The sequence below is a fragment of the Oryza brachyantha genome, chromosome 8 (assembly GCF_000231095.2).
Source record: "Oryza brachyantha chromosome 8, ObraRS2, whole genome shotgun sequence".
NCBI classification, from domain to species: Eukaryota; Viridiplantae; Streptophyta; class Magnoliopsida; order Poales; family Poaceae; genus Oryza; species Oryza brachyantha.
This window is the reverse complement of record NC_023170.2, coordinates 17,816,839-17,834,393: the sequence shown is the minus strand read 5'-3', so window position 1 is coordinate 17,834,393 and position 17,555 is coordinate 17,816,839. Positions and strand designations below refer to the sequence as shown.

Below are 17,555 nucleotides of genomic sequence, written 5' to 3'. Positions count from 1 at the left end.
CAACATAATGCAGGATGTAAAACAGATAAAGGACATTTCTTTCTCCTTTTTTTTCATTAAAATTCGTTTAGTTACTTTGGAAATAAAGAACAGATATATATCCTGCTTGGCTGAAATAAAATGTGATGTAAAAGAATTTGGGCGTTTCCTCTTTTATTTCTTGGGTATTTTAATGATGTATTTTCTTTGTAGAAATGTTATGGCCGAAATTAACTAATTTCCACTGAACTAACACTTGCTAGATAATTTCAAGACCTTAAGAATCGTTTGTTCATCTCTGTTTCTTATGCATAAGCCATCAACATCAAACGACAACCAGAGCAAGACCTCTCCAAACTAGATTACAGTAGAAGTTATGGCTACTCAGGCTGGGCCAAAACAGCAAGATCTAATAGTTTGATTTCTTTTACATACCAATTTTACATACCAACTATAACGATATTGTTGCTCTATAGTTACCCATTGAGCTATTGATGATAATAGTGGTCGCTTATTGTCCTTATTAAATACCGACACCCGCTCAATAGGCTTATTGTCCTTATTAAATACCGACACCCGCTTAACACTGAGTGCTGGAGGGCGACCTAGAAAATCGATTTGTTTCTTCTTATCCACTACTGTAGTAATATATGCATGTAATGTAGGTTTAGCGGTTCTCAAACCGTCAATGATTGGTGAACCGGCTTCTTATCCACTACTGTAGTAATATATGCATGTAATGTCGCTAACTGTAGTAATATATGCATGTAATATAGGTTTAGCGGTTCTCGAGCCATCAATGATTGGTGAACCGGCAGATCCGTTTGCAACTCCTCTGCAAATATTACCCGAGTGGTACTTCTTTCCCGTGTTTCAAATACTCCGTACAGAATCAAACGAAAAAAACTGCAGAATCAATCCAGGATGATTGTACAGAAAAGTTTCGAGTTCTTAATATAGATTTTTTTATTGCAACACATGCTGTTTGCACTAGCAGCAAAACATTCTGAAAAACAAGATCATTCCCGTTGTTATCTGATCATGAGTTCAAGTTCAGAATACCATGCATCTAACTATAAGACAATGGAGGGCAGCAAAAATGGCTATCAACAATAATGGGATGAGCATGCAAAGCAACAAGCCAACAATGAAAAGAACATTCCAAGTGGAATCGATAAAACCACCAAACCATAATGTGGCCCTGTCAACCATATAAGAATATCAAGAGCGATAGCAATATACGTGCAAAATTTGATGATTGAACCAACCATCATCGTCGCAAAATATCCAAAACAGGCACAAACTTCATCAGCATGACAGTTTATGCAATGCTCGATAGTCGATACAGAACAAGTCATGGTGTGGGCAGGAAAAAAGTCTGTGTAGTCCAACATGAAGGTGGAGAATTATTGCTTTGCTCTTGGCATCAGAGTAGAGAGTTTTCACAGCAAAAACAAAAGCACACGGCCACACAGAGAAATTATCAGGATGGCTAATGGTGAGCTGAAACAGCAGGAGCTCCCTCAGCCTCCTCCTTGGCCTTACGAGCAGCAGCTCTTATCTTACGTTGCTCCTCCTTGTAGATTCTGTTCCTGCGCTGGAACTGCATTGGAGAAAATCATAGAGGCTTTAGTCCACATTTTCACATCGGATTATCTTGCTTGTTAAAATTACTAACACAACTCCTAACGGAATGAAATGCAAATATAGAACAATAGAGTTCAGACTAATGCTGCATCCTGATTCATAGTTCCTACAACTAGAAGCATTACTGTGATTTCATGACCTTTCTGTTTCGTTGCAAGAAAACATGGCATATATCACTCTAAAACACAGAATAATTCCGAATATGGTCTCATCATGCATGCCAATTACCAAGGAGTAATAAAAACTTGAACAGGATTACAACTTGTGTGCCGCCTTTATGTTGATGAGTACTTCTAGTTACATTCTGGAAGAAGGAATTTCCCGCACTAGTATTTATCCAATCAGCAGACGCTCTGAAAATATTCAGAGACCACTTGGAAAAAATATCATGCTGTTCTAACTCCTAAGAGATTAGGAGAAAATTCTGCTATTAAGAATAATGAAATATTTTCCTATCCCAACATTTTTGAGTCCTAACGATCCTAAATGGATTTGAAGCCTTGTCACTACGCTAAGCTAATGTATTGCACAATCTATAGAACAATCAATCTATCCATCCAACCATCCAAATCCCTTGAGAAAACTAACAATATAAAAAAGAGGCAGATCTAGGTGGTCGGCGAGGGAGGCTTCCATGAAATTTGGAATCGGGAAGGAGACCGAGAAGCGTGGGGGAATGGGGGATTGAGACGAGAGGCGACCTCCTTGGAGTGGTGGAGGCACTCGAGGTAGTCCTCCCGGAGGAGGACGCAGTCGGAGGGCTGGCGGCACCGGCTCATGCACTCGCTGAAGTCCAGCCAGAAGTCGTAGCACCGCCCCTTGTTCCCGTTGATGCCCCACCCGGACGCCATCGCTCCGCCCCTCGCCGCCGATCTCCTCTTCTTCCTCCTCTCGTCGATCTCGGCCTCGATCCCCAAAGCCCCCCAACCAATACTCCTCTGTCTCGCTGACGACGTGGCCCCACCTAGGCGTTCTCGCTGGTTGACGCTGATATATGAGATAAATCGAGGGTCTTTTTTGCAAAATGTACTACCTGTTAGATCTCGACCATCCGTCGTACATCCAGCGGTCAAAACAAACGGCCCAGCGCTCTCTCCATCTCAGCCGCACGTGCTAACCCATCTTTTCTGTGCTTATTTTTTTATACCGAAAGTTAAATTTTTAATGTTAAATTCGAGATTAATTTTGAGGTTTTTTTATTGTAATTTATTTTTCATATACAGCTTTTAGTTCGCTAAAAATACATATATATATATATATAAATTATTTATAAATTATTTTTTATTTAAAAATATGTCGTGCGGTGGGGTGGTGATCGAAGTGGTGTCATTGCATTAAGAACAAAGAGTTTTTACCGATCATCTTACTTCTCTGACCATTCTGGAACTTGCTTCATTTTAAAATTCAGATCATTAATTTCCTTCAGTTTGATTCTTTCTCCTCAGAATAAACATTGCAATGTCAGACAATCGGTTTGAGGATATCAAATGACAAGAAGCTGATACAATTATAATTGCTTTCATCATTTCTGTTTTATATACAACAGAAAACCCATTTTTGTATCAAAATTTGGCACAATGTCATACGTTCTCACAACTCCTCTCTGTCCTTAGTTACAAATGAGTTCGGTCCCATGCATGGATTGTGTTTTTTTTTCTTCTCCAAGAAATGTGGACTTTTCAAGTCAAAACTGAGGTTAATAAAGAACACAGTTTCCTGGGCAAGCCGAAAAAAAAGTGCTTGCCATTTTTGCTGCACCTGCATTCAAAGAGGGGGAAACAAAAAGGTCCAATCAAATGCTCAACAAATTCATCTTTCATGCATTCTTAAGAACGGACGAAAATGTGAACTTACTTATCCAATGCAGAGAGATGTCAGTATGCTCAAGGGAGAGACTCAAGCAAGTGTGACCTTTTTCCCTTTAGATTCTCTTGCCTGCATGAAATTTTATCAGTACTTGTCCAAGAAATCTTATGCCAAGAAACATCAAACACTAACAGCGGTGAGCGTCAACATCAGAAATTTTCAGTTAAGAAACACATTATTTATACACGAAAGAATTGAGTATGAACTGCACCTTCGTTGAAACCGACTTTCTGGATGATACAAATTCACCGTACTCCATGTCATACTGCCTCCTTTTGTCTGCTGATGTAGAAGGCCTAGCCTTCATAGCAACAGACATCAGAAGTTCTCTGCTGATACATGGCTCTCTATCTGAGATAGTACCATTATTTATCTCCTCCAGAATTTCATTCACTGCTGCCACCCCAGCATCTGCTAGAATAGCAGCGAGATCTGCACCTGTAAATCCTTCAGTCAAAGAAGCAACTTCTTCCAGACTTGCATCACTTGCCAGTGAAACCTGTGGCCAACAGAACACGTTAACATAAAAAGACATCATTAAAACCAATGTGAATCATAAGAGAGCAATAATTTAAGGAGTTCACAGATGGCAAAATCTATGATTAAAAAAAATGAAAAAAAATGACAAATTGGCAGAATCATCCACAACGGTTTATAAATGAGGTCTCACCTTTCTGGAGTACACCTTCAGAATTTCCAAGCGCTCATGCCATCCAGGAAAATCACATAAGATCAAACGGTCAAATCTTCCAGGCCGCAAGAGTGCAGCATCAACTAATTGTGGTTTACTGCACATAAGAAAAAGATGACACAATTAAAAAACTAAGGCAATTAAGCAAGCCTTTTTAGTTCCAACCATATTTTCATTAGTATAATTTCAGTCTTCACAGCATTCCATTCGATGATGACTATTTCTTGACCTTTTTGTGGCTGTTCATTATAGTCCATTTAAAATTGATTTACATGCCTCCATAAAATTAATAAGAAAACAAAAGATACATCTGCAGTCTGCACCAAGTACATCCACTCATGCTTTACAGCTAACCTTGTAGCAGCAAACACAAATACTCCAGTCAAGCTTTCTACACCGTCTAGTTCTGTCAAGAACTGCATACAAACAATAAATATGATCCTGATCATGACAATAGAAAATGAATGCATTTTAGGAACTAAAGATCAACATAAAACTTTTGTCCAGTAAAGTTAAATCAGTTACTTACTTGATTAACAACACGATCAGAAACTCCTGCACTATGTGTTCCACGCTGGGGTGCAATGGACTCAAACTCATCAAAGAACAGTAGGCAAGGTGCTGCAGCAGCTGCCTTTGCAAAGAAGTCACGAACCTGGAATCAGTAAGAGGTCTGAGTAATAGACGATGCAGGACATGTCATAAGTACTAGCCCTTCAAATGTCTCCACGAAACTAGGGGGGGAAAGGCATAACTTCATAAGACAAAGAATGTCATATCATGTCTCAAAAAAAGAGTCCTTACAGATTGTTCAGAAGAACCAATGTACTTATTCAGTAGCTCTGGACCATTGACTGATATGAATCTCAGAGAACAAGCAGCAGCTGCAGCTCTCACAGTGTGTGTTTTGCCACATCCAGGTGGTCCATAGAGGAGGATGTTTGATCGCAGCCTTACAGGTGCCTTAGTAAAGATATTTGGATATTTTGATGGCAATTCAAGGGTCTATAAAAAGAAAAAACAAATATGAGTATGAAAGTAGGAATATATTACACAGGTAACAAAATGAAGGTTTGTAGAAAATTGTTAGTTGTCCATGAGTATATCAATGATGAATCAAGCTCCTGGTTCATCAAACATTGGAATGACCTTACACTATTTGATTGGAAATCATATCACTTTATCCCTCTGGACAAACTGTAAGCCACATGAAAATGCACCTATTAAAATTCCTACATGGAGGGAATATGGATGAAACATGCATATTTGTACATAATATCTTTTGCACAAGATTTTAGTTTGAGAAGTTGGTCCACATGTAAATATCCTTCTACCAACCACCATTCATGGCTTTTAAGCACTCCCGATAGAACTTAAACTTGGATAGGAACAGGAAAACAAAATTATAATCATGTTTTGTTGCCAGCTAATGAAACTTCTACATATAGGAAGATTTGGTGCTGTGAACAACCTCTGAACTCTGCTGGAATATGCTTATATGCATAAGGCTTGTTAATAACAAAACTAAATAATCCGAACAAGTAACAAGGATTATGAACCTCTTTAATAATGGTTACTGCTTCATTAAGGCCACCAACATCTTCCCAACCACCTTCATTGTCATCAGGGGCATATTTGCTAAGATCACGCATGGCAACTGGAAGGAAGTCATGCATTGCTTTCAAGAAATCTTCCTTCACTAATGTTGGCTCAGCACAGTTCAAATAGGCATTAGAAGGCAGAACAAAGCGAGAAGCAGCAGCATGCACAGCCCTATCAACCAAAATATCCTGCAACAAAAATGGTGTATATATAAGATGAACAGGGATCATCACTTTGTCAAATTTATCACATGATTCAAGAAAAAAGGCTGCTATCTGAATATAAGATTAGCATTACCAAGTCATATGCATCATAGCCATCACATTTTGATGCTATCTCTGAAAGAACTTCCCTGGAACACTGTAACTCATGCTCCTCAACATGGTGTTTCAATAGTGCCTCACGCTCAGGAATAGCAAGAACAGGAAGCTCAATATGGAAATCAAATCGCCCTATGAAGTGAACAGATTTTATCAGCATGACAGAGGTTGGCAATATAACTCTTGACATGAAGGCATAAGAAAGAACCAGAAGAAGTTAAATCTTGAGGAAGACTCTGAAGTGCTTGAACTGAAGCCATTAATGCAATAGGCCCATATCCACACGTGTTCCGAATCTTATCCTAGCACAAAGTACAAGATCATCATGCTAAACAAAAGAACACACAGCTACTCTGGTCACAAAGAGTTGCTTATGATATTTAAGTTTGTACAATCTTTGCAATACGCACAGGAAAAAAAATGATAACATCTTCTAACCTTGTACTCGTCCATGATATCAGCCAAATATCTTACTATAGAATCAGATGAACTGGATGACTGAGGTGCTTGAGGATCTGAAGACACTGAAACTACATTGTCTAGATCATCAAATATGATAGCTGAAGGTGCGTGAAGCAGAGCTTCACAAATGCTATCTTCAATCGTTTTCTTTGTCTCCTTAGCCTTGCCCAGTGCAAGTTTGGAACAATCTATATATATTCTGCTCATAAGGACAAAACAACACTTTAATGATATAATTTAAGGTGCCACCGACTTTTCTTATAAACAAGAAGTCAAGAACATAATTCAAAATAAAAAGATTGAGATGTTTACACATGTGCCAATATCTCTTTATGTTCTTCAAAATATTTTGCAGCAGCCCTAACCAAAGCAGTTTTCCCAGAACCCTGAAACAGATAATAGAGTTAACAAAGATGTAAGAATTAAACATTCCTTAGGATTAAGTAAGATCTAAAATCTGAAAAACCCACAGACAAAGCAAACCAGATAGTACTACTTACTCGAGGTCCATGGACAAGAACATGACCAGGGAAAGGGAGCTTTAGCCGGACAAATAACCTCAAACTAGTAGATGATAAGAGAACAGACAGCCCTTCACGAAGAAAAGCATGATAAACATGGATTAAGAACTAAGAAATCTGATACTTTATAAGATAAAAGGAGAACTAATAAATTTAAGAAAGGGACTTAGTGGTGAAATTAAATACTTTTTTTGACATCTGACATTGCATTCTCCATCCAGCCTAAAGAAGATTGAGTCAGCTTGAACCCATTGTTGAAGCCATCATCTACTACAGAATCAAAAGATTCAGGTTCACCCAGCTCTAACCTCCCAAAATTCAATTCCAAGTTTTCTAGATCATCAGGTTGAGTACTCCAAGCAAGCTCGGCATTGCCTAGCAAATTACTGTGGCTAGAATTTTCAAAACCAACCTTTAGCAGGTATAGAAATTCAACTCCCCTGTTTTTCTTTTGGTCTACTGCTTCAAAATGGAGCAAAACTTTGGTTGGCAAAACAACTGGACTTATCTCAGAATTCCCAGCATGTAAACGCATTTCTTTAAGTTGCCCAACAAGCCACTGTTTAATGAGCATATTATGTTCTGATATGGATTCAGCAGTGCCATCAAAATTTGCACTCAGAAGATCATCCTTGTTACCAAAACGAACTTCCTGAAAGGCGTCACCATTTTCTGAGGGCATGCTAGTTTTCCTCCAAATATTTTCTTCCTGACTTCCTAATTCACTACCATCAAGGGCAACTTTTTCATGCATCTTAAAACGTAATGGACTTATTGTCATTATAGGTTGATCATTCTTGACATTAGCTGAGAATTTCTTCACATAAACCCCTGCAAAGAACAATGACCATTTCAGAGAATTGTAACAAAAGGAATGATGCACTAGACAGGTAAATGACTATTTATAGATGCTTCTATTCCAAACCAGAACTCATGCACAGGATGTTTGAAGCCTTACAAAAAAAAAAGCATAGCTGGTTGCTAATTCACAAGTTGACATATGGAGAAAGATCTATTTTTAAACTTACATGAATGGGTATCTGCACTTATGTACTGACGAATAGAGTGAGGAAGCATAACATGCCCTTTGGAAACGGAGTCTGAGAATAAAACATAGACAACCACTTCTCGGACCCTTCCTTTATGCACTAAAATACCCTTCTTTTGAGTAACTTCCTTGCCTTTTTGAGTTAGTCCCTTTGGTGGTGATTTAGATGAAATAGTGACCAACTGAAGATTGCAAAATGAAGACCTTGCAGCTGTATCTGGATGCATCAGCACAGCATAGCTGAGAATCACCCCCAGTTTGACACCCTTGTATTTGAATTGATGCACATACTTTCTATCTGCTGCTTGAACACGCAGGAGAGCCTTTATTTTGGCTTCTTCCTTCAGTGCACTTTGCTTTTGCATATCTTGGCTGGAGTTTCCCTTGCGTTTTTTGGGTGCCACACCAACTTCAGTTCCTGGAACAAGCTGAACTAAAAGAAAGAAAAGCATGATATATATTAGAAAAAAAAAGGGTTAAATAGAGGAACTAAATACCATAAACATGACCTCAAATATTGGAGGAAGTTTTTATGACAAATTAAAAGCACCATGACTTACTGCAACAGAGTGCAGCAAGCAAGGTACATAACGCCTTAGAACAATAATCATTGCGGTGTTGTTAGAAGGTGCTTCATTAGGTTATGAGATGGACTACCAGTGTACAGCCAAAGCTACAAATATAAATGTAAGAATTTATTTATCTGTAGAGAGGCACTGCTTGACATAATGTGTGTGAACATATTATGTTGCTATCATTATTTTGAACTAGCGTAACATCTTGGTTGCAAGAGGGTAAACATCAATTAAAGCAGTTTGGGTGAGATAGCCAAATCAGTCAATCCCAAGTGTGCATGATCAGGGTGTAGTTCATTTGAATGGAATGTAAGGGTGCACTGGACGTAACATGAGCATTATTCAGATAAGAAAAAGAGGCATACCTAGTGCCTTCTTTGGAGAAGATGAGGTCACAACAAACTTCACAATATTATGGCCGTCCAACCACAATGGGAATTTCATGCCCTCGTAAACAACACCAACCTAGTTCGAAGAAGAGAATTTAGATAGTAAAAATGTATTATGCACTAGAGATGATATCACTAGGCTAATCAAGCAAACAATGTAAGAATACCTGAGTCAAGATGGTTTCTTCAGCCAAATCAGCACGGCTCTCCAGTATCTCCCAATCGTCCTCACTGAAAGGCTCTATGCAAACCGAGTCAGCTCTGGCTAGAGAGCGAGCTACACTCAACTGTGCAATTGTTCCATCAGGCAGCGAGATGCATTCTGCCAGCTCTTGAGCAACCTGCAAAGCCACAGCATATATCATCATGATGCCATACTGGAAAATTACCCAAAGCCTACTCTGTGTAGATAGCTAACATAGAAGCATATACAATCAGAATCACCAGGATTCTACTGGTAGAACCAAAATTGCCCACAAAAGCGGCAAAAAAAATCATGGGTGATTTTGACCAGGATAAACCGAGGCATCCATTGCAGAGGCTAAAGCAATCAATTCAAGGATTGGAATAATAAGGGAGTGGGGAATTGCTGCTGACCTCGATGGCGCGCGAGCGGGACGCGGCGCCGGACCAGGCGAGGGACCAGCGAGCCCCGGTGGCGGCGGCGCGGAGGTCGAGCGCGAGGACCGGCGGGAGGTCGCCGGAGGCCGAGGTGCGGGATAGGGCGTGGATCAGGTGGAGCGGGAGCGCCGCGAAGCAGCTCCGGGCGCCGCCCACCACCCGCACCTCCACCTCCATCCCGCCGCCGCTCATGGCCGCCTCCTCGTCCTCTCCACCTCCCTTCTATCTCCGGTCAAAAAAAAAAAGTCAATGGTTTTTTAAATATAATATCATTTAAATGAAAAATCACAAAAATAAGAGTTCGATACGGCAAATACTCGCTCTGTCTTTATTTACTTATCACGGTTGACAGTTACTATTTCAATTTGGATCATTAATAATAATTAAATAATCAGTTGATTTGGATCATTAATAATAATTAAATAATCAGTTGATGATTAGTGAAATTGTACTATTGTATATTTTTACATCATACATCATAAAAATGACATATTTTTCGATATACACAATATTTTTTTTTAAAAAACGGATGCTCAGAGTTTTCGGATAAACGGTAACTGAAACCGAAGGGAGTATACGGCTCTATTGAGAATTATAAGAATAGGGTTCTATCACTAGACCGAGTCGATATGCGTTTCTCCTTCAAACCTATATTTTTTTATATTTTTTTTATTTAATTGTTCTTTTAAAAAAATCCTTATATGGTGACATGACCCCGCTGGTTTTATTTTTCTTCCAAGGTGATTATGATGATAATCTCGTAGATGATTCAAACATTTAATGATTTCTAGAGACCTGGTGGACGTTGATCTTCGGTAACCCGGACACAAGTTTTCTGAGTTCAAAATTCAGTTAGTTTTTATTACTAACTCGTGGAGTTTAACCGCATTTCGTTAATTACCTACAAAAGAATCGTGTTCCTGTGTGTACATAATGATCTATTTCTCTGCTCCTGAAATTCTGATACAAACTCCACAGGTAAAGATCCTTCCTTTGAAGCTCAAGCACCATCTTCTTCTTGCATTGCTTATGCTCATCTGTTTCCTGTGTCATTGCCGGCTCGCCTGAGAAGTCTTATGCGGCCGGCGATGATATCGCCATTGCTGGGTGTTGGTAAGAAAATGCGTTCAGGATTTCATCTACGGAACGGTGGCTTATTTTGGAACGTTCCGGGAGCAAACACCGGGAAGGACTCGCCGGCGCCGGCGCGGGCCCTCGTCCCCGCCTCCTCCCTTCGAGGCTCGGTGCCACCGCCGGCGGCCAGCCGGGGCCCGCCGAAGAATATCGACTGCCCGGAGTACGTCAGCCCCTCCGACGGCTGCCCAGATGGTACCATCGACGACGACGACGAAGGGGCGGCGTTCGTGGGCGCGGGATTATTCCGGCCTCGGGCGTTCGCTGGCTCGCGCTCGCCACCTGGGTTCGCCAAGAAGAGCGGCGCCCTCGCCGGCTGATCGGCGACACCGCCGCCTCCTGGTCTAGCCGGCGCCGGCGCCGGCGCCACCGACACGTACCGGCCAGCCTCCTGGTCCCACACGACCGACGCTCTGCGGTTCTCCCGGACGTAGGACGTCGCCGACTGGAACATCGGGTTGGATATCCTCGTCGTCGTTGGCACAGGTGGCGGCCGAGGTATCGTCGTCGCCGCCGCCGGCGGCTGTCGAGGTGGCGCGTTGTGCACCACCGGCATTGGCGGCGGTCGAGGTGGTTGCAAGCTGATCTTGGCGTGAGGAGGCGCGAGCTTGTGGATGTGCACCGGGCTGCTCATCACGCTGCTGCCACTCTGCGTGGCCGCCTCGAACTCGTCCTGGCTCGCCATGCTCTGTGCACACGAGCTCGGAAGAGACGACACCCTCCTCTGTTCCTTGGCGCCGCCGTGGTCAGCGCTCATGCTACTCCTGACACTGCCATTGCCGCTGGAGCTCAGCTCACCGTCATGGCCCCGGCGACCGTCCACCGGCCGGAGGACGGAGGAAGATGCCCGAGCTCTCGCCGCCGCTTTCATCGCCTCGTTGGTGTCAAGCTTCGCGAGCTTCCACGCACTGATCTTGACTTGCTTCCTGGCTTTGTTTGCTCTTTCAGCAGTGTCAGGGTCGATGGTTGATGGCACCATCCCTGGCTCCAAATGTGGGATCACTTCATCCTGCATTTCAAGAATTCAGAAGAAAAACTATCTTTTTATAAATGCTATTTGCAATAGTTCAGAAAGAAAATGTTCTTAAAAATGCTATTTGCAAGATTCCATAAAATATATGTTCTTAGCAATGCTATCTGCAAGAATTCACAAAAATATGTTCTTTGTAATGCTATCTACAGCTTCAAAATTCATGCTGATTTTCAGAAGGCAAATATATGGGTGATTGTTTAGCAGGCACAGTTTTTATCTGAACATACGGCTCATCGTTCGCAGTTACCTGATCAATGAAAATCCTGGGAGGTGTGCACCATGATGAACCCTTGTAGGGAAGACCAAGTGAACTTCCACCGCTGAATCCAGTAGTTGCTGAATTTGTTGGGGAATAAACAATGTTTACACCATCCTCTTCCTCCTCTTCCTGAGGTGCTTCACTCATAGCCCTCATTGCAACCACATATTCATAAGTTGTGATCCCCTGATTCATAACAAACAAAGTAAATGTAGAGGACTTGAAGCAAATGACATCACAACTGCATACATCTTATTTGGTATACCTCCGCCTTTTTATTTGTCGTCGTCGACTTTTGAGTTTACGTTTAACCATTCACTTTATCAAAAAAAACATAATTATTAATTATTTTTTGATTTGATTTATTACTAAAAGCACTTCAAGCATGACTTATAATTTTGTTTGTTTGCACAAAAAATTTAAATAAGTTAAACAGTCAAATATAGATCTAAAAGTCAACAATGTCAAGAAAAACGGAGGGAGTATTATTTTATTTGTTTAGAACTGTGAGACAAACCTTTCTGATCAGTATCATGTGGAAGAAGAAGAGTTCTCCTAGAGGTATACAAGCAATCAGAGAAAGAACAGTAAATATAGCCTGAACAAGAAAGCTCCATTCAGTTAGCTAGCAGACAGGTTTACTCTAATCAAAAGTTGATTTTAAAAAATGACTAAATAACTTGAAGTATTACAACTTTTGCAACAACTTACTACTATAGTCGCGAAGGGCGGACGAGTTAAACCATTCCCAAGTTTGTGTTGGATAATACTTTCTGAATTCTTGTTGACGAAGCATACAACAAGAACAGCAATCCCGACCCCGATTTCAATGGCAAGCTGTCATACAACAGATTATGAATAGATTTAACATAGCAAGAAGCTGAGCTAATTAATGGAAAAAAGCAAAATACTTTTTATGAGAAATTTTATGGCACTTGAGAAAGTAACTCAGGATATTAAATTTTTAGTGCAATATTTTGGCGCTTTGAATTACTTAGCACACAGATATGCCAATTCTTTTTTTTAAAAAAAATATAGTACCTCAGGTAACATCTCAAGAATGGTAAAAAAAAACTATATACTGTGTTAAACATGTATTTGGAATGGAGATTAAGTAAAACCACTTTACAGACCCAGAGGAGGCTGGTAATCATCAGAGCAAGAAATGTGAAATAGTTCTTGCGTCCCACACAGTTATTTAGCCACTGCAGTAGATGAAAAATCAGCATGCGAATTAAATTTGAAGACAAACATATGTCTGTAGAATAAATACCCGACAGTGATGATCGAAACCATCCACGCACTTATCACAACTTCTGCAATGTTTACTGAATTTGTGAACCTGAAAAATTTACAATTAAAATTAGCAAAATCTTTCAACAAAAGTTTCCCTTCAAACAATGTTAGGCAGAGGTACAAGCTTACCTCGGCATTACACAATGTGCAGAACAAGGCATCTTCTGCATCACCTTGATGCTCTGAATCAACAAGTTTCCTGCAATCCTCCTCAACAAACAAGGCACAAATAAATCCTCCAAGTAAGGAGCAACTTGGACTTCTTGGCTGCCTTGAGGTCGAATTTATATTTCTATCTCCAGCGGATAAATGACCATGGTTAGAGCCTCCATCTAGAGAGCTCCTGAAGGTAGAAGTTGGGGAATTTGTTCCAGTAGCAATATCGGCCCTTTCCGGCAAATTTGTGCCCTGTAAGGCAGTACTATTTGCTGGTGCATTATGGAAGCCGTCATCAAACTTTGACATGATCCCAGGATCTGCAGGATTTATGCTCGTGCACCGAATATAAAGGATGAAGACCGCAAATGCCTGAAAAAATTGCCACAAAAGGAGAAACAGTAAATACACATTACAAATAACTGTCCTTAAATGATTAAAACCAAATATGATGGGTGTCATTTGGCAGGCTTACCACAGGAGTATAGATGCCGAATGCGACATATTCAAGGACTTGCTTTCCCAGAAATGGTGCAAAGAAGGCATAAAACGCAACCACAAGAAGGAAAAAGACTGTAATTGCAATGATCTGTTTGACAAGAGATTCAGAACTTTGTCATCCACTGTTCAGAAGTCCATTAATTGACAGTCTAATAGAAACTGTAATGTGTATCATGAACCACAACAATCAAATTATTGCTGATTGACAGCATAATCTAAAAATATACACACTATTTTTTATCAGCCTCATCGTTTTGCCTTTAACAAGCATAAGAGAAACCGCTTATTAACAACTAAAAAATAATTTATAGGTAAAAAATTTATATACATGTTCTTAGTGGTTTAAAAGCAAAGGTTAAAAATAAACTAAGATTAAAAAAATCAACTTCAAATTTAATTTTGAAAATTCAAATTTTAGCTTATAAGCATAATTAAAGAGATGAGGGGCTATATGAACAACTGCCAATAAATGTTTTTGGAGGGTATTATTGGCAAAGGACAAAACCACAAGTTCACATCTCTTTGTCCTCCAACACATTTTGGTATGCTTAAACTGACATTTTAATTGGCATAATGGAAGAAAAAAATAGTCTTATTGATGCTACAAGCGCAACCGGAACATTGGGGATTCTAAATTTTATCTGTTAATAAAGAACCCATTTATTGTTTCATGTCCACTGCCGATTGGTAAAATAGGAACTAGGTCGTCAAGCAGGCATACATGACCAAGTTATCCCTTCAGAAAATCAGAAGCTCAAGCTACCAGTGTTGTCAGGTATCTGCATATGTGAAGCCAAACAAAGCTGCTCCATTTCAGTAAAAAAAATTTGACGTAAGAAGGTAGAGGCAACTCTACCTCGTAGCCGTTTCATTGATTGAAATGAGTGTTACAGGGAGAAGAGAGGGAGCTCCATTTTAGTATTAAGTCATGGAGAGCATACCCTTTCCAGTAGTAAGAAGTAAGATCATGACAGAGGAGGAAACTTTGCAGTTTGTAGCAAAATTAAGGGAATTTCAACCGCATGATCAAGAACCTCTACATCAGGGATAAAAATGGCCTACCTAGGAGACTTCGCCCTAAGCCTAACAAGGTACAGCAGCACGCATCCCTAGAAACATGAAAAATTACCGTGATCATTCTTGAGACTGCAATCCAAAAGCTGAATTTTTTTTAACTAAACCAGCAGGAGAACTGCCAATTATATTTCAATTAAGAATGAGTAAATACACTAGACGGGTTACAAGAAAAAAGAGAAAACCCGTGGCCAGTAACACCTCATAGCACACAATCAGCACACTGTTCATCACCACCAACCAAGAACAAAGATGGAGAGCACAATGCAAGGTATCAATACTAAGATTGTCGTAAAGGTGGCACCAAGGATCTGAATTCGCTGAACCTATGTTATCGTTGCCAAGCCTATCGTTTGACGACACAATAGCTCCGACTCCACGGCACGTGCACACCTCCAAGGAGGGAACGGCGTCTAAGGCCTACCATAGTTTTCGCAATCGAAAAACCGCCTAGCCCCACGCAAACGACCTGCATACCCGAGAACCGCCGCCAAACACCTGCACATCCCTCCACAATCAAGCCTTCTTCACCTCCACCCACCAGCCTTCACACCGGAACCGGTGGCTCGCCGCCGTTGCTCCCCAATCCAGTCGGGCGAAAGACAGGGTACAACCACGGCACCACTCCAATTTGTCCCGACGGGGCTAGGTTCGGCCGAGAGGCGCTAGATCCTGCCACAACTCCCTCCCAGCCAAAAGGCACGGGGTTCGTCGCCGTGAACCTGGGCCCGAGCACCAGGCCGTCGCTTCGGCTGCCCGGGCTGAGCAGTACTCCGTAAGACCATAATACTACATTAAAAATTTATCTCCAGTCCTCACACTGAATTCTGCCAACCGATCCACAAAACAGAAACCGCAAGAAAGACGAACAAAACAGTAGATAGATAGATAGATAGAAAGAACTCATCGAATTTGCACCTGGAAGGTGTGAGCTGGGAGCTGCCACCCATTCTTCCTCACCATGCCTTCTCTTCTCTTCCGCCTCCCTTTCCCCTCTCCCTCCCCGCCTCCTCCAGTTCTCTCTCTCTCTTTCTCCCTCTCTCTCTCACACACAAAGGGGAGACCTTTCCTTTCCCCTGCCTTCCTGAGGCCAGTTCAAGACCAGAAGAACAGAAAAAAGGCAGGAGATTTTACTCAAAACCTCTCTCGATATCCCCTTATTCTCTTCCTCATTTCCTGGTGAGAGAAGATTTTCCACCGGGTTGGTCGAATTCCGTTGCTTTTTTGGCGCTGGTTCGTTGGATCAATCACCAGAGTCCAGCCTTGCCGGCAGATCAGTGCGGGCGGCAGAGAAAGAAGGGAACTCGAGAGTTGACAGATTCAGACTCCACTGTTTTACTCATACTGCCACTGGAATTGATTTGTGGACTGGAATAGTCGCTTTTTTGCCTTTTTGTCTCTCCAGATTTTCGCTTTCACGAATGCTGAATACACCCTACCGTATCTGAAGGGCCGTATACATATGGCATTGGCAGATCCAAAAAAATTCCAGAGGCCGGACAAATCTTGTTATATCAAGTACTACTGTTTGTTATAAAAATTTTAACTGTATTAATAAAAATAACTATTCAAATTTCACTCTGCAGCAGTACAAGTTACAACAAGCCTAGTGGATATACAGAGATGGGCTTGGGCGGTTAACAAGTACTCCCCTGTCCAAAAAATGAATTCTTCGGTTTCCGTGTCCAACGTTTGACCATCCGTCTTATTTGAAAAATTTTCAAGAAATTAAAAAAAAATTAGTCATACGTAAAGTACTATTCATGATTTATCATCTAATAAAAACAAAAATATCAATCGTAAATTTTTTTAATAAGACGAATAGTCAAAAATTAAAGGTAAAAGATGAAAAATTGGTTTATTTTTGGACGGAGGGAGTAATCTGTAATCGCCTGTAGTTTAACTAAATAATAAATTTTATTTTTAGATATCAAGAATAAAATTTAGTGTATTTAGCTGAATTAAAATAGGTTATGGATTACTCATAAATCATCTGTCATATATATCCGTAGGTAGGCCTCTGGCTACTAGTATGGGATAGCTTCAGTACGTGTACAAAAGCGGAGTACAAACTCCGAATTTGTTTTTGCATGATATTTTTTTAACTGAATAATACACAACATTTTGGTGAGTGACACCATCAGCTTGTACGCTTTGCCGTGTGGTATTGATTGGTGTGATACAGATAGGTTGGTAGCTAGCTAGCCGTATGTATAACAGTAGAGTGTAGACCCCAAGATTGCACTGCTTACATTACTCCCTTACCTACTACTCCTACTCCAGACTGTATATACATGCGCGCTTGTCTTGATTTAGGTGAAAAAACAAACCTAATCGAATATAATCAAATCAACCGATTGATAGTGCCATGATAATAGTGT

The 17,555-nt window shown here is 40.7% G+C and overlaps 3 protein-coding genes across 3 annotated transcripts; all 3 read right to left on the bottom strand.

Annotated features, from left to right (window-relative positions):
• Nucleotides 1-1,308: 1,308 nt before the first annotated feature.
• Nucleotides 1,309-2,592, bottom strand: LOC102718296 (NADH dehydrogenase [ubiquinone] iron-sulfur protein 5-B). Its single transcript, XM_006659619.2, has 2 exons — nucleotides 2,328-2,592; nucleotides 1,309-1,582 (listed from the first exon to the last, which is right to left on the bottom strand). Exons 1-2 carry the CDS (start codon nucleotides 2,475-2,477, stop codon nucleotides 1,472-1,474), a joined length of 261 nt encoding a protein of 86 aa, XP_006659682.1. The 5' UTR covers nucleotides 2,478-2,592; the 3' UTR covers nucleotides 1,309-1,471.
• Nucleotides 2,593-3,273: 681 nt separating this feature from the next.
• LOC102705838 (peroxisome biogenesis protein 1) lies at nucleotides 3,274-9,942 on the bottom strand. Its single transcript, XM_006660315.3, has 18 exons — nucleotides 9,698-9,942; nucleotides 9,268-9,441; nucleotides 9,077-9,176; nucleotides 8,117-8,569; nucleotides 7,275-7,919; nucleotides 7,068-7,159; nucleotides 6,880-6,953; nucleotides 6,544-6,766; nucleotides 6,314-6,407; nucleotides 6,083-6,237; nucleotides 5,743-5,973; nucleotides 4,988-5,188; nucleotides 4,713-4,838; nucleotides 4,538-4,599; nucleotides 4,163-4,280; nucleotides 3,704-3,991; nucleotides 3,481-3,561; nucleotides 3,274-3,384 (listed from the first exon to the last, which is right to left on the bottom strand). Exons 1-17 carry the CDS (start codon nucleotides 9,911-9,913, stop codon nucleotides 3,523-3,525), a joined length of 3,291 nt encoding a protein of 1,096 aa, XP_006660378.3. The 5' UTR covers nucleotides 9,914-9,942; the 3' UTR covers nucleotides 3,274-3,384; nucleotides 3,481-3,522.
• Nucleotides 9,943-10,430: 488 nt separating this feature from the next.
• On the bottom strand, nucleotides 10,431-16,501 carry LOC102718016 (probable protein S-acyltransferase 19). Its single transcript, XM_006659618.3, has 9 exons — nucleotides 16,093-16,501; nucleotides 14,075-14,188; nucleotides 13,573-13,971; nucleotides 13,421-13,489; nucleotides 13,281-13,352; nucleotides 12,859-12,984; nucleotides 12,665-12,745; nucleotides 12,136-12,333; nucleotides 10,431-11,864 (listed from the first exon to the last, which is right to left on the bottom strand). Exons 1-9 carry the CDS (start codon nucleotides 16,135-16,137, stop codon nucleotides 10,857-10,859), a joined length of 2,112 nt encoding a protein of 703 aa, XP_006659681.2. The 5' UTR covers nucleotides 16,138-16,501; the 3' UTR covers nucleotides 10,431-10,856.
• Between the last annotated feature and the right edge of the window lie 1,054 nt (nucleotides 16,502-17,555).

Bases quoted from the DNA above. Each gene is read 5' to 3' on its own strand.
- LOC102718296 (XM_006659619.2), bottom strand. From the start codon at position 2,477: ATGGCGTCCGGGTGGGGCATCAACGGGAACAAGGGGCGGTGCTACGAC. The intron at 1,583-2,327 runs GTCGCCTCTCGT...TCTCCAATGCAG, and splicing joins GCCTCCACCACTCCAAGGAG to TTCCAGCGCAGGAACAGAAT.
- LOC102705838 (XM_006660315.3), bottom strand. From the start codon at position 9,913: ATGAGCGGCGGCGGGATGGAGGTGGAGGTGCGGGTGGTGGGCGGCGCC. The intron at 6,408-6,543 runs GTTAGAAGATGT...ACTTTGTGCTAG, and splicing joins ATATCATGGACGAGTACAAG to GATAAGATTCGGAACACGTG. The intron at 5,189-5,742 runs GTTCATAATCCT...TTCTTTTTATAG, and splicing joins CAGTAACCATTATTAAAGAG to ACCCTTGAATTGCCATCAAA.
- LOC102718016 (XM_006659618.3), bottom strand. From the start codon at position 16,137: ATGGTGAGGAAGAATGGGTGGCAGCTCCCAGCTCACACCTTCCAG. The intron at 13,972-14,074 runs GTAAGCCTGCCA...CAATTTTTTCAG, and splicing joins TCGGCATCTATACTCCTGTG to GCATTTGCGGTCTTCATCCT. The intron at 13,490-13,572 runs GTAAGCTTGTAC...TAAATTTTTCAG, and splicing joins GCACATTGTGTAATGCCGAG to GTTCACAAATTCAGTAAACA.